At 38.9% G+C, this 12,785-nt stretch overlaps 1 protein-coding gene across 2 annotated transcripts in view; it reads left to right on the top strand.

Annotated features, from left to right (window-relative positions):
- Window positions 1-12,785, top strand: part of ASAP1 (ArfGAP with SH3 domain, ankyrin repeat and PH domain 1) — a 358,576-nt gene that overhangs the window by 251,685 nt on the left and 94,106 nt on the right. For both annotated transcript variants that reach the window (XM_004451154.5, XM_058276037.1), the window contains exons 9-12: window positions 645-730; window positions 1,543-1,618; window positions 2,840-2,926; window positions 9,852-9,952. In XM_004451154.5, coding sequence (XP_004451211.1) covers window positions 645-730; window positions 1,543-1,618; window positions 2,840-2,926; window positions 9,852-9,952 — 350 coding nt within the window. The remainder of the gene's footprint in view (window positions 1-644; window positions 731-1,542; window positions 1,619-2,839; window positions 2,927-9,851; window positions 9,953-12,785) is intronic.

Raw genomic sequence — 12,785 nt, 5'->3', positions numbered from 1 at the left:
TTTTTTCTGTCTCGCTTTCTCTCTCTCTCTTTCTCTCTCTCTCTCTTTCTTTGTTAATTTATTTCTTTATATTTTTGGCACAAACCTTTGGTTCTTCAACTTGTCTGCTTATAAACACTTTCACACAATAAAGCAAGTGAACAAGAAGCAAACAATGTCAATAGAAAATCTTGACCAATAGTGAAAAGTAAAACCAACAATGTTTAGTTAACTGCAAAAATTAATAATGTATCATTTTTATTTTTATTCTTTCATTTTTGAGTAGCAGAAATTGTTTCTTATTCACCTCTTAAGGCTAAAAGTTTCAGCTTCATATGGTATATTCCTCAGTCAGTCTCTTACCACATGAACTATGTTTGAGATCCACTGCACCAGGGCAAAACAATCAATTCGATTGTTTTGCTGTGTTTTATTTCTGCTTGTCTCGTAAACTAATCTTAAAAATTCATCAAATGTTAACCTCTAACCAATCAATTTGTTTTGCATACTTTGTGTCTGTGCCAAATCATCATTCCTTAAACTAAGCTTATGTTGTTGAGCTATCTAGGGTCCATTAACTTGTGCTAATTCACAGTTGGTACTCTGTCACCTGTACCCATGACTGCCTGCAGTTATCAACATGAAGGTCTGTTTTATTTCCACAGTATCTCATTAAAGTTAATGAAATCAAGACCAAAAAGGGTGTGGATCTGCTGCAGAATCTTATAAAGTATTATCATGCACAGTGCAAGTAAGTAGACTGTTGTAATCATTCTTGTTAGCCTGAGTCAGGCCTCCTTCACTTCACTATTCTTTTAAATTCTTTCTTTCTTTTCTTCTTGTGTTCACTATATATAGTGCTATGATGACCTTCTATAGAAAAGTCATAAGAAATGGTATTATATTTCATTTTCAGTGTTTTATATAAATCAGTAACTCACAGAAGGGCAACTATTTGGTTACTGTAACATGCTGTCTTACTTTTGACAGCCTGTGGCACATCTTACTATAGATGCATAGATTCTTATCACTAAAGAGGCCTTTCTGGTAACTCTTCCCTCTCCTCCCTTATTTGGCATTTTGCCTATTTTTAAATAATTTGCACTGAGTGTTCCCACCTGGAGTTTCATCTAAATTAAATGAACCTTGGCTGTCTTCTTTTTTCCAGAATGAACCCTGGCTTTCTTCTTTTTTTTCTAGTTCAGTCATACCTCTGCTGATAGTACCCAATTTAACTTTATGTTATCCCTTTGCTTAATGTGTCTTCCCTCTTTTTTGAATTCAAATATGGCAAACGAGGGGGAAATCGTACTATGTATAGAGGGATATGCACATTATGAAACCATCATGCTGGGACTGCAGCTGTAATTTGCAGTGTCTGTTTGAAATTTACTGGATAAGTCAAATGGTATCCATTCAGTAGTTTGTTGGGACATCTTTTTAAAATACTGAAATGGTTTAAGATGTTTTGTGTAGATGCATGGGTAAAGATAATTTTGGGTTTTGCAGATTATTTCAGTTCTTTTTATACTGCTGCTAAATAGCTAGTGTTTTCCATTGTAGTTTCTTTCAAGATGGCTTGAAAACAGCTGATAAATTGAAACAATACATTGAAAAACTGGCTGCTGACCTATATAATGTAAGTTCTTTATAAAATATTTGTCTTTTAGTTTTCCTTCATGGGTGCATATCTATACATTTGAAATCTATTTTAGAAGAGTAGTAAAGAAAAGAAGGACCTTTTTTGGTTGAATTACGTATCAGTATAAACCCAGTGCAGATAAGCCTTTAGTTTAACTGAGAGAGGTAATTGATGGGTCAGGTATTCCTAGCACCCTTTGGAGAAGCAGGGGGAGCAGGGAAAGGAATGCATAATCATCCATTCAGATGGCTCGCCATTCAGCGTTCAGTAATGTCACATATGAATTCCCTTCAGTCAAAAGGTACAGGAAGAATGTTTGATCTGGGAGGGATTAAAATTAAGTGTCTCTGAGTATTCAAGCTATAGATGTATTTTTTTTTTTATGGTTTATTTTTGGTGTTTTAAATTTCCTCTCTTATTTTTCCTAATGTGTAGGTTTTGCTTTTGTAATATGAAAATCAAAAGTAAACTTTTTTGTGGGGAGGGAATCACTTGAATGTATGCATAGAAATGACAAACTTGTTCCCCATGAAGTATTTGTTTTGGCAGGGAATACTATTAAAAATATATGTATTATGATTTCAACTTCATGTGTCCGTTTAAGGTTTTAGAATTACTAAATACTTTGTATTCTTTTATAATTTTGAAATACATACAGCTTTGTATTCTTTTATAATTTTGAAATACATACAGCTTTGTACTTTTTCTGATTCTTTTCATAGTTAACATGATCAAGTTGGTAATGATTAAGTTGCAAATGACTGGGAAAAAACAGCACCAAACCCTTCCTACTGTGTAATGCTTTGTAAACTTTAATGTATGCATTGGCCTTTTGGATTCCTAGTCGTTCTTTTGATTCTCCCCTGGCCTGTTTAATTACATCATGATGTTCCCACTACCACCGTTTGAAAACCCAGAAGCCAGTGCCCTCAACGTCAGATCTTAACCTTGTTTAAAATAGTGCTTCAGGGTTAAGTGTCCAGCCTAGATGTATTATTTAATAAGAAATCAGGTTGCATTATTTGTTCATTTCAAAACTCACTGGCGCTTTCATGAAATGAAAAGATTGTGCCTCTTTTATCAAAAATGAGTTAAGGACTTTAATAAGGAAGTCAACTATATAATTGAATTGTTTGATGAGCAGTACGTTTGGATGAATTAAACTCTGCTCATAAAATTATAAATGATAAGTAATATAAGCACTTTCTTCTTTCATAGATAAAACAGACCCAGGATGAAGAAAAGAAACAGCTAACTGCACTCCGAGACTTAATAAAATCCTCTCTTCAACTTGATCAAAAAGAAGTAGGTTATCTATGTTTCTAACAGGGCAAACAGTACATGTGAGGTGCTTATGATTTTTTCTTTTTTTTTGAGGTACTGGGGATTGAACTTGGAACCTCATGTGGGAAGCCAGTGCTCAAACCTCTGGTTTGTTTTACTTGTTGATTTTGGCCTGAACCCAGGAACTCCCATGTCAAAAATGAGAGCTCAACTGCTTGAGCCACATCTGCTCCTGCTTTTGATACTCTTTGTGATTCCTGATCTGTTGATAGCTTCCTGCTACAGCAGTTGCAAGGATAAATAAGATATAAGTGTATAGCCACCAATAAAAGGAGATGCAGAAAGGACACATGCCACACTATCCTATTTATTTTAGACTGTTCTCTACCTTTCTTGGCAGCCTTATTTTGTCAGGGAACTACATTCTTTTGATTCAGAATCCTATAGAAGTTTTGTTCAATAGTTAAGAAAAGTTAAGGTGAGATGGTTCCTAGGTATTGAAATGGAGTGTACAATGCCTGGTAGATGTTAAGATGACATTTATTATAAATGTTAATTATTTGCTTATTCATACATTTATTTAGTACCTCATATGTTCTAGGCATTACTCTTAAGAATACTATATGAAGTGAGTTTTAGTCTCTTCCATCATGAAACTCGTTATCTAGTAGAGAGAGTCAACCATATATATAAAAAGGTAAAACCATGCCTAAAGTACTTTCTATGAGTTCAGAAAAGAGCACAGGGTGGGAAAACTGCCTGGTATGTTCAAGGAGCTCAGACGGGGGCAGGGTGGGTGGAGGAGTGGGAGATGCAGTTTCCATGATGAGCTCAGACCCAATTATGGAGGACTGAAGGGATACATACTTCACCTATGGGTAAACTGAATACTTAAATGGGGGAAAGTCATATTATGAAAATTATTACAATTAAATTTGTGATCTCTTAAAATAGTTAATAGTTTTATGTTGTCAATTCATTGTGACATCACACAACAATGGCAGACTGTTGCATGTGTGTTTCTGAAAGGAGTTCTTGAGTCCAGAAACATAGCAAACTCAGGGTAGGAGACCCCACATGAAAAGCTTTTTTCATTTTATACAAAACACAAGGACTTCAGATGTTCTGTCTTGTTTGGGTCCCATCCTGCCATTTCTCTTTTACCCAAGGGCTTCTTGGGGAGCCTCTCCTCACCCTTGTTGGCAGGTTTGGACCCTAACAGTAAATGTAAATTATTGGGCTTTTTTGGTTTTGTTTTGTTTTGTTTTGTAAAAAGAAAAAAGAGCAAACCACCTAAAACTTGTGGAATCCTCTACCAGCAGCACTAATGCCTGAAAGTTCTCTTTACTAAGTGAGTATGATAACCCTCTATTCTTCTGCTTTCTAAAATCCAATTTTTATGTATGCCTTGGGCTTTCATAAAGTGGGAGGGGCTTATAGTCCTTTAATGCTGGGCAACTACCTGCTGACGGCTGGAAGTATACATGTCAATGGTCAGGAAGGTCCACATACAGTGAGACCACGTCTATTCCCACATCATCCAGAGTCTGCTCCTGTGTTTTGAGCCACTGTATGTCTTAGAGCAGCTTCTAAGTGTCTGAACCCCAGTAGACTGAAAGTCTGGGTCCTCATTACTTTTTTGCAAATCAGAGCAGAAGTCATCTCCTTAAATGATTTCTCAATATAAGCAATGGAAAGACCCAAGTGAAAAGGGACAAAGGGGCAATTTCCGTCTGGAGAGAAAATTGCAAGATTTTATGCTCTATAATATGTACTTCAACACTGCCTACCTTTGTTTTTCCCCGCAATATGAGGAATCTCTCAAAAAAATAACTACTAAAGTCCCTTTTTCTTTTGTATAGAGACTGATATATTCTGCTTCTGCTGATTAAGAAGCAAATTTGCATATAAGCCAAAGGATGTACATGAAGAAACACACATAATTTGATTTAAGTCCACCACAAATTAATAAATGATGAGTTTTCACTAGCACACCATCCGGAGTATTTTATAAGAAAAGTTGATTTTTCACAGCATGCCGATTACATTCTCATGTTTATCATCACTCATTGCAAAATATGATTAGAAGTTAATTGTTGGGAAACGGACTTGGCCCAGCGGTTAGGGCGTCCGTCTACCACATGGGAGGTCCGCGGTTCATACCCCAGGCCTCCTTGACCCGTGTGGAGCTGGCCCATGCGCAGTGCTGATGCGCGCAAGGAGTGCCCTGCCACGCAGGGGTGTCCCCCGCATAGCGGAGCCCCACGGCAAGGAGTGCACCCCATAAGGAGAGCCGCCCAGCGTGAAAAGAAAGTGCAGCCTGCCCAGGAATGGCGCCGCCCACACTTCCTGTGCCGCTGACGACAACAGAAGCGGACAAAGAAACAAGACGAAGCAAATAGACACCAAGAACAGACAACCGGGGGAGAGGGCGGAATTAAATAAATAAATAAATAAATCTTTTAAAAAAAAAAAGTCATGTATCATGTGGTCTCATTATTAAAAAAAAATAATTTTAAAAAAATTGTTTTTAGCAACTTGGGATAAACATCAGAGAGTTCTCACTACAGTGCTATATGAGAAGAGTGTGGAGCCATCTACAAAATGACCTAAGAAATTAAAAGCACCCAAAATGTGGTTGAAGGGGGACGTTTTGGGTTGTGTGTATGTTGCTGGAATAAAATCTAAAAATAGGCACCGCAAACCAAATAAACAGTGAACCTCATTGTAAACAATGGGCTGTAGTTAAATAGTACAACTATAAAAATCTTCCTTCATGAATGATAGCAGGTGGCCCCACCCTCGAGGAAGATATCTATGATAGGGTGGTATATAGAAATTTTTTTATGCACGATTTTACTATAAACCTACAACTTCTTTAATAAAAGAAAAGAAAGCATCCAAGAAATTTTTTAACCTCTTTAGGGTCTGAGGCCAATTAAAGAAAACTCCAGGAATTTTAGTTGTAAGAGAATCCCAGGAATTTTTGTGAACTTATATTTAAGCCTTTATTGTCTTTTAGCAAATGTTTTATGAAATTAATTATTTTAAGCTTTTATAATAGCCCACCCTCCCACAAGGACTGTTTGCTACTTAACTGTTTTTAGGGTTAAAATGTTTTGTTTTGTTTGAGTGCCTTGATAGGTTCTCTTTAATAACTTACAATAGTATAGTTTGCAAGTTGTTTGAGGGCAGATTCTGTGTTTTACTTCTCTCTCTCTCCTTTACAGTATCTGGCACATTGTCTAGCACCCACATGCTACTTGATAAATATTTAGTAAGGTGAAATGGAAGGAATCCTTTGTCCACTCCATTCATACCTTACATTAGAAATTTTAAGCTTCTGTAATAGAGGCTTAGTTTTAATTTGGATGCTAAAATCATTTATAAGCCTATTAAAATCAATGAATATGCAATTGCTTTCAGTTTTAAAAGATTGGAGATTTTATTCTTTAATAATGCATTTTATATGTTAATAAGGTTTTCTAATAAGAAAATAAGGTGATTTCTTTGTACTGCTAATAGAAATAGGAAACCAAACTTAAAAACAGTACCGTAATTGCATTCTGTAGTTTACATTCCTTGGCTCACATGATGAAGTTTCCTGAAGGTGTTATTTGAAGTTCATTGTTTAAATTTAGTTTTATGTTTTCCCTTGAATAAGTTTCTTGTTTACATTTCTCTTTACTGAATATGTCTTGATTTCTGTTATGCTATCAGGACCTATTCCCATTCCTTTGCTGTTGTATTTTTTTTTAAATAATTATTAATATTCTCCAAGAACTGCTTTCTCAAAAGAGAAAATCCTCTCTTCATTTTTCTAGAGTGATCTGCTACATTGAATGGCCCTCATTTCTCAAAGTGCACAAATATTAGTTGGGGTGGCTTTCTTAAGCCATAAAACTCAGTAGCTAATTTAGGATTCTTCATGTAGATTTCTGAAGTCAAAGATTAGAGTTCAACCACTTTATTCACCTTTAAAAGCATTTTTGTGTGTTACAAAGCAAGGTTCATTCAGTCTATTATTCAGAATTTAGAATTTATTTAGCCTAGTAACAAATATACATAAGAAATGTCCCAGTGGTAACTTTATAGGATTTATTAGTTTTTCTAAGTTATTGACATCTGGATCCTTGTTTAAAAAAAAAAAAAGGAAAGATAAGCATTTTTATTTTTAAAGCAGGCTTTTATTTTAAAGGTTAGCAAACAGGTTGAAGTTAGAGATATGTAGTTTTAAACCATTCAGTCAGATCTAGGAATTATGTGAGCAGGTGAAGTTTAGTTCAGTGAAAAGTGTTCTGAGGAAGAGGGTTAACACTTTTAATAAGAATAGCTATCCAAGGAGATTTTAGGCTTTGCTTTCAATATGTTTATGTGGGGGGTGAGGGGAAGCACATGTAGCTTAGTGGTTGAGTGCCTGCTTCCCAAATACAAGGTCCTAGGTTCAAGCCCTAGTACCTCCTGAAAATATATATACATATATAAGATTTTTGGATTTTTTTAAAAGATTTATTTTATTTATTCCCCCCCACCCCCATTGTTTGCAGGCACTGTCTGCTCTGTGTCCATTCACTGTGTGCTCTCTGTGTCTCCTCATCTTCTCTTTAGGAGGTCCAAACCCAGGACCTCCCATGTGGGAGTGAAGCGCCCAATTACCCAAGCTCCCTCACCTCCCTGCTTGGTTGTATCTCTTATTGTCATTCTTCTTTATGTCTCCTTGGTGCGACATCTTGTTGCATCAGCTCACCACACGTGCCTATCATGTCAGCTCACTGTCTTGCTCATCTTCTTCAGGAAGCACCAGGAACCGAACCTGGGACTTCCCACATCATAGGCAGGAGCTCAATTCCTTGAACCACATCTGCTTCCCCCATATACATGTTTATGAGGGTATAGATATGGCACAGTTCCCTATTTGCAAATCCATAGTTGAATAAGTTTCATGTGATTCATTGGGTTAAAGCAGAAAGGTGTATGGATTTCATTTAGCCTTCTTATTTTTTCCCGTGCCTTAGTTCTCTCCCACCCAGACTTTATTTTCAGACCTAAGTTTTATTAGGATTATGAACAGATTACTGCCTCCTGCAAAAAAAATCCATATCACTACTGTTCCTACTAAGTGCTGTCATAGGGGCACAGTAGAGGAGACTGTTCCTTTTGAATAGCTAATATGTAGTAGAGTTCTGCAGTCCTATCTCCATCGACAAAAGCTTAAAGCACCTATCAGGCAGGACTCAGTGAGTCAAATGACTAGGGATTGAAAGTTGGAGGCCCTGAGTAAAAGTAAACATCCAGGGGAATTTTCCAAGAGATTCCTAGGTTCCACGCTACTCCCATCTCCCCATGGGATTAAATTGTCCAGTTAGATGTTTCAGCTGGAGGCATTCTGGCAGGTTAAAAACAGATTAATTACCAGATTAAAAAAGTGATACGTTTATAACTCTTTTAATATGAGTCACCATCCCTGGTGAAGCATAATGGATCTCAGTTATCTACACAGAGAGCAGAACAGGGGTGTGCCCTGGCTGTAAGCATCCACCTCAGAACTGAGTTGTCCTATTTTGTATTCTCAGTACCTGCTGTGGTACCTGGCTTTTAGGAGGTGTTCAGGACTTGATTTTGAACACAGAATTCATTATGCATCTTACAGAGGTGCATTGTCCTAGACATTTCCCTTGAGCTGTTAATAACATTAATTTGCATTTCCTGAGTACTTACACTTGTCCCAAAAGGGACTGGAGGCCAGAAAGAAGCCACCCTGACCATAGAGGTACCCTGGACACAAGCCATAATCAGTGGTTAATAGAGCTTCCGCCTCATCACCATCACATTTTAGGTATTGCTTATGAACTAGATGCTTTTATGAAGACTTCTTAATTTAAACAAACAAACAAAAACAAAAAAGACCCAAAGAATCTGCCTATGACTTTTGTTTCTTACTCGATTTCTAAGTAATTCTTTTTAAGTTTCACTGAGGTGTTAATTTCCTATGCCACACACTTTTAGGTTTGGTAATAATTTTATCTTGATGAGTTGGTACCTCATGTTCTTCTGTTCAGCTGTTTTTCTGTTAATCACTCAACATGACCTGAAATAAAACCTGATAGTTTATTGTTCTGTCACCCAAAGTTTATCCTGATTTGAAAGTCATATATGTATATTTTCTGTATTAATTATCTTTACAATGATGTTTTCTATGTGCTACATAAAAGTGCTTAAATTATAGGCATAAGACTTTTCAATAAATTAACTATATTTTCAAATGTTTTCTCTGTTCCTTGTGCCCTTCCCGATCGAAGTCTAGGAGAGTAAGTCAATACTTTTTGTGAGAATGTATGTTCCTGCTTTTATGTCTGAAGACCTGTGTTCTCATTGTACTGTTCAACATTATTCATTTACTTCTTTCATTTCCATAATGTAATGATTGTTTCTAGTCATATAGTCTTTAGAAAATGCAAACGTTAGTGGCCTGGAATGATGGACCTAGCTCGTTAGCATCTGTGTTGTTGGTTTGGCCTTGTCATCATCAACCATACACTTTTCATCACTAGAATTACTGTTTTAAATGGAAAGAATGGCTATGGGTGTATTTTGCAGAGTGCTAGGTAATTAAAAACTAAGAATTTGAAAATTCTTAATACCTCCCTCAGAAGTAGTGTTTTTCCTGTACTTTTTTTTTTCTTTTTTCTGTTTCCTTTTTTTTAAAGGTGTTTAGCAGCATGTGAAAATAGAAGAGGTATTGCCTAAGGGATGAACACATTCAGGTTGCATGAACTTTGTTTTGTCATCCATTTAGATTTTACCAGTCCTTCCCGTGCAAAGCCCTGTCCATCCTTTAAGTTCTGTAAATTCTTAGAGCAGTGGGCAAAGCCTCAATGGCAGAATAGGGTCAAGGATTTGAGAGGTATCTCCAGGTTTTGCTCTATCTGTGGCTCTTCCTTCCCAGGATTCCCAGAGCCGGCAAGGAGGGTACAGCATGCACCAGCTCCAGGGCAACAAGGAGTACGGCAGTGAGAAGAAGGGGTACCTGCTAAAGAAGAGTGATGGGTAGGTATGAGCCCAGCCCACTGTCCCTGTGTGTGATTAGCACATCTCCTGGGGGTTACTGACCTGGGAACTTTTTTCAGCCCCCCAAACAGGAAAACACACTTAAAAAAGTTTCTTAATGCACTGGATTCAGATCTTTAGGACACTGGTTTTCTTCAGGTAAACCTGAGATTTAACCTACTGTCTTTGGAAAAAGCAGTAAGTTTTCTGTGACACCTAAATAACATCCATGACACATAACGTGATTTCAGGAGGGTAGGTGCACGTAGAATGTGTGAAGCAAGCAAAATGGCTCGCTGGCCTCACACTGACCCGCCTCTCTGTTTCTCTCCATTGCCATGTCCTCTGCCTGGAACGCCTGTCTAGCCACTCCAACCCCACCCTTGGGAGCATCTCTTGGCTCTTCTATCACAACCAGTTTAACAAGCCCTTCCATGTCTACCTCTAAAACTAGCACGTTCTTTCCACCTCCTCTGTCTCTACTCTGGTACGAGGCCCCGTCGTCTCTCCTGGACTGTCTTAGCCCCCTCCTAACTGGTTTCCTTGCTTTGCTCACTCTTCCCTTTCTCCAGCACTGAGAGCAGTCTTTTAAAAAATGTGAAGCACATCATGTTGTTCCCTTGTCTAAAATGCTCACATTGCTTCCCGTGGCATAGAGACTCTTGCCCTTTCTTTTCCCGGGCTACTCCCTCCCCTGGTCCTGCCATACTGACCTTCCTCATGTTGCTTGAACAAAGGCTTTTCCTTCACAATAAGTGTATAAGCAAGACCATGATCACGTGCCTTACTAATGGACATCTTTAAAAAATTTCCTGCTTTCTGATTGCTTGTGAATATGTGCTCCTTAGCTTTGCCAGCCGAAACAGTTAAGACATGAATTTGGTTTGGTTTTTTTGTTTGTTTGTTTGTTTTAATTTTTTTAAATTGCTGATATGTCTCCTATAAATTTCTGGGATCACTGTCAGTTGTTTTTATTTTTTATTTTTAATTTTTTTAAAGATTTATTTATTTAATTTCTCCCCCTCCCCTGGTTGTCTGTTCTTGGTGTCTATTTGCTGCTTCTTGTTTCTTTGTCCGCTTCTGTTGTCGTCAGCGGCACGGGAAGTGTGGGCGGCGCCATTCCTGGGCAGGCTGCACTTTCTTTTCACGCTGGGCGGCTTCCTCACGGGCGCACTCCTTGCGCGTGGGGCTCCCCCACGTGGGGGACACCCCTGCGTGGCACGGCACTCCTTGCGCGCATCAGCACTGCGCATGGCCAGCTCCACACAGGTCAAGGCAGCCCGGGGTTTGAACCGCGAACCTCCCATATGGTAGACGGACGCCCTAACCACTGGGCCAAAGTCCGTTTCCCTGTCAGTTGTTTTTATAATTTGACTTATGCATTCAACAGATATCTTTAGAGTTTTATTATATGTCAGTCACTGGTCCAAGCAGTGGGAATATAGCATTGAATGAAAGAAGGTCCTTACCCTTGCAGAGCTTACATATGCGCTCTGGAGAAAGGTAAACCCAGAGGTGCAGGGAGTGAGCGACAGGTTGTGGTGCTTGCCTTCTTGCAGGGTGGTCAAGGAAGACTGCACGGAGGGGGCAATTTGAGGGAAGTGAGGGAATGACCTCTGCAGATACATAGGGGAAAGGAATGGCCAAAGCATGCTCGCCATTGTGGTTAATACCCAGTCCAGCCCAGCTCAAGAAGAGTAGGCGAGTGAGGCAATCATTGGAGAAGGGAGCAGAGAGGGCAGGGACCCACACCACCGTGGGCTTTGCGGGCCATTGTGAGGACTACTGCTTTGTTCTAAGTGAGACAGAGTCGCTGGACAATTTTTGATCAGAAGAATGACATAATCTGACATATTTTGAAAGGTTCTCTCTGACTACAATATTAAAAGCATGTGAAAACAAAGCAGAGCAAGGAAACCGGTTAGGAGGCTGGTGCAGAGTCCCAGATGAGAGACGATGGGGTCAGGGGACAGCAGTAAGAGGGGGTTAGACATCAAATTTTAGATAATGAAGGTAGGACCAACAGGATCTGTTTATTAGGGGTTTAAAAAAAGATAAGGGGAAGCAGTTATGGCTCAACTGATAGAGATCCGCCTGCCATTTGAAGGGTCCAGGGTTCGCTACCCAGGGCCTCCTGACCCATGTGGTGAGCTGGCCCATGCTTAGTGCTGATGCGCGCAAGGAGTGCTGGGCCACGCAGGGGTGTCCCCCGCATAGGGATGCTCCACGTGCAGGGAGTGCTCCCTGCAAGGAGAGCTGCCCCACGCAAAAAAAGTGCAGCTGCCCAGGAGGGCACCGCACACACAGAGAACTGACAAAGCAGGATGATGCAACAACAAAAAATATGACACGGTTTCCCAGGGCCACATGACAAGAATGCAAGCGAACACAGAAGAACACACAGCAAATGGACACAGAGAGCAGACAGTGGAGGGGAAGGGGAGAGAAATAAAGTAAATCTTTAAAAAAAAGATAAGTATCACCAGTACATAGTACAGCATCTAGCTAGAATCAGTAAATGTTGTCTCTTAAGTGAGTAGTCTTGCTAAAAGTGAAGTAAAGGAAATACCAATATCACAACTTTAAACTGTGCTTTTTTTTTCAGTGACATAGTGAGTAAATTATAGCCCAAACTCCATGGTATGTAGTGCAAATAAATTTTAATTCCATAGTTTATCATTCCTGGGAAAGTCTCAGGCCCTACAGTTCATTCTTTTCCTGACCAATTTTGGTACAGACATCCTGTACCAATGTAGGGGGACCTGTTACATTTCCAACAAAAGGAAAGTTAATTGTTTTGTTGTAGACAGCAATGTGCTTTTTTATGTGTGTT

The sequence above is a fragment of the Dasypus novemcinctus genome, chromosome 14 (assembly GCF_030445035.2).
Source record: "Dasypus novemcinctus isolate mDasNov1 chromosome 14, mDasNov1.1.hap2, whole genome shotgun sequence".
In the NCBI taxonomy this organism is placed as follows: Eukaryota; Metazoa; Chordata; class Mammalia; order Cingulata; family Dasypodidae; genus Dasypus; species Dasypus novemcinctus.
Note: the sequence above shows the minus strand (reverse complement) of the source record. Positions and strands in the feature narration are given on the sequence as shown.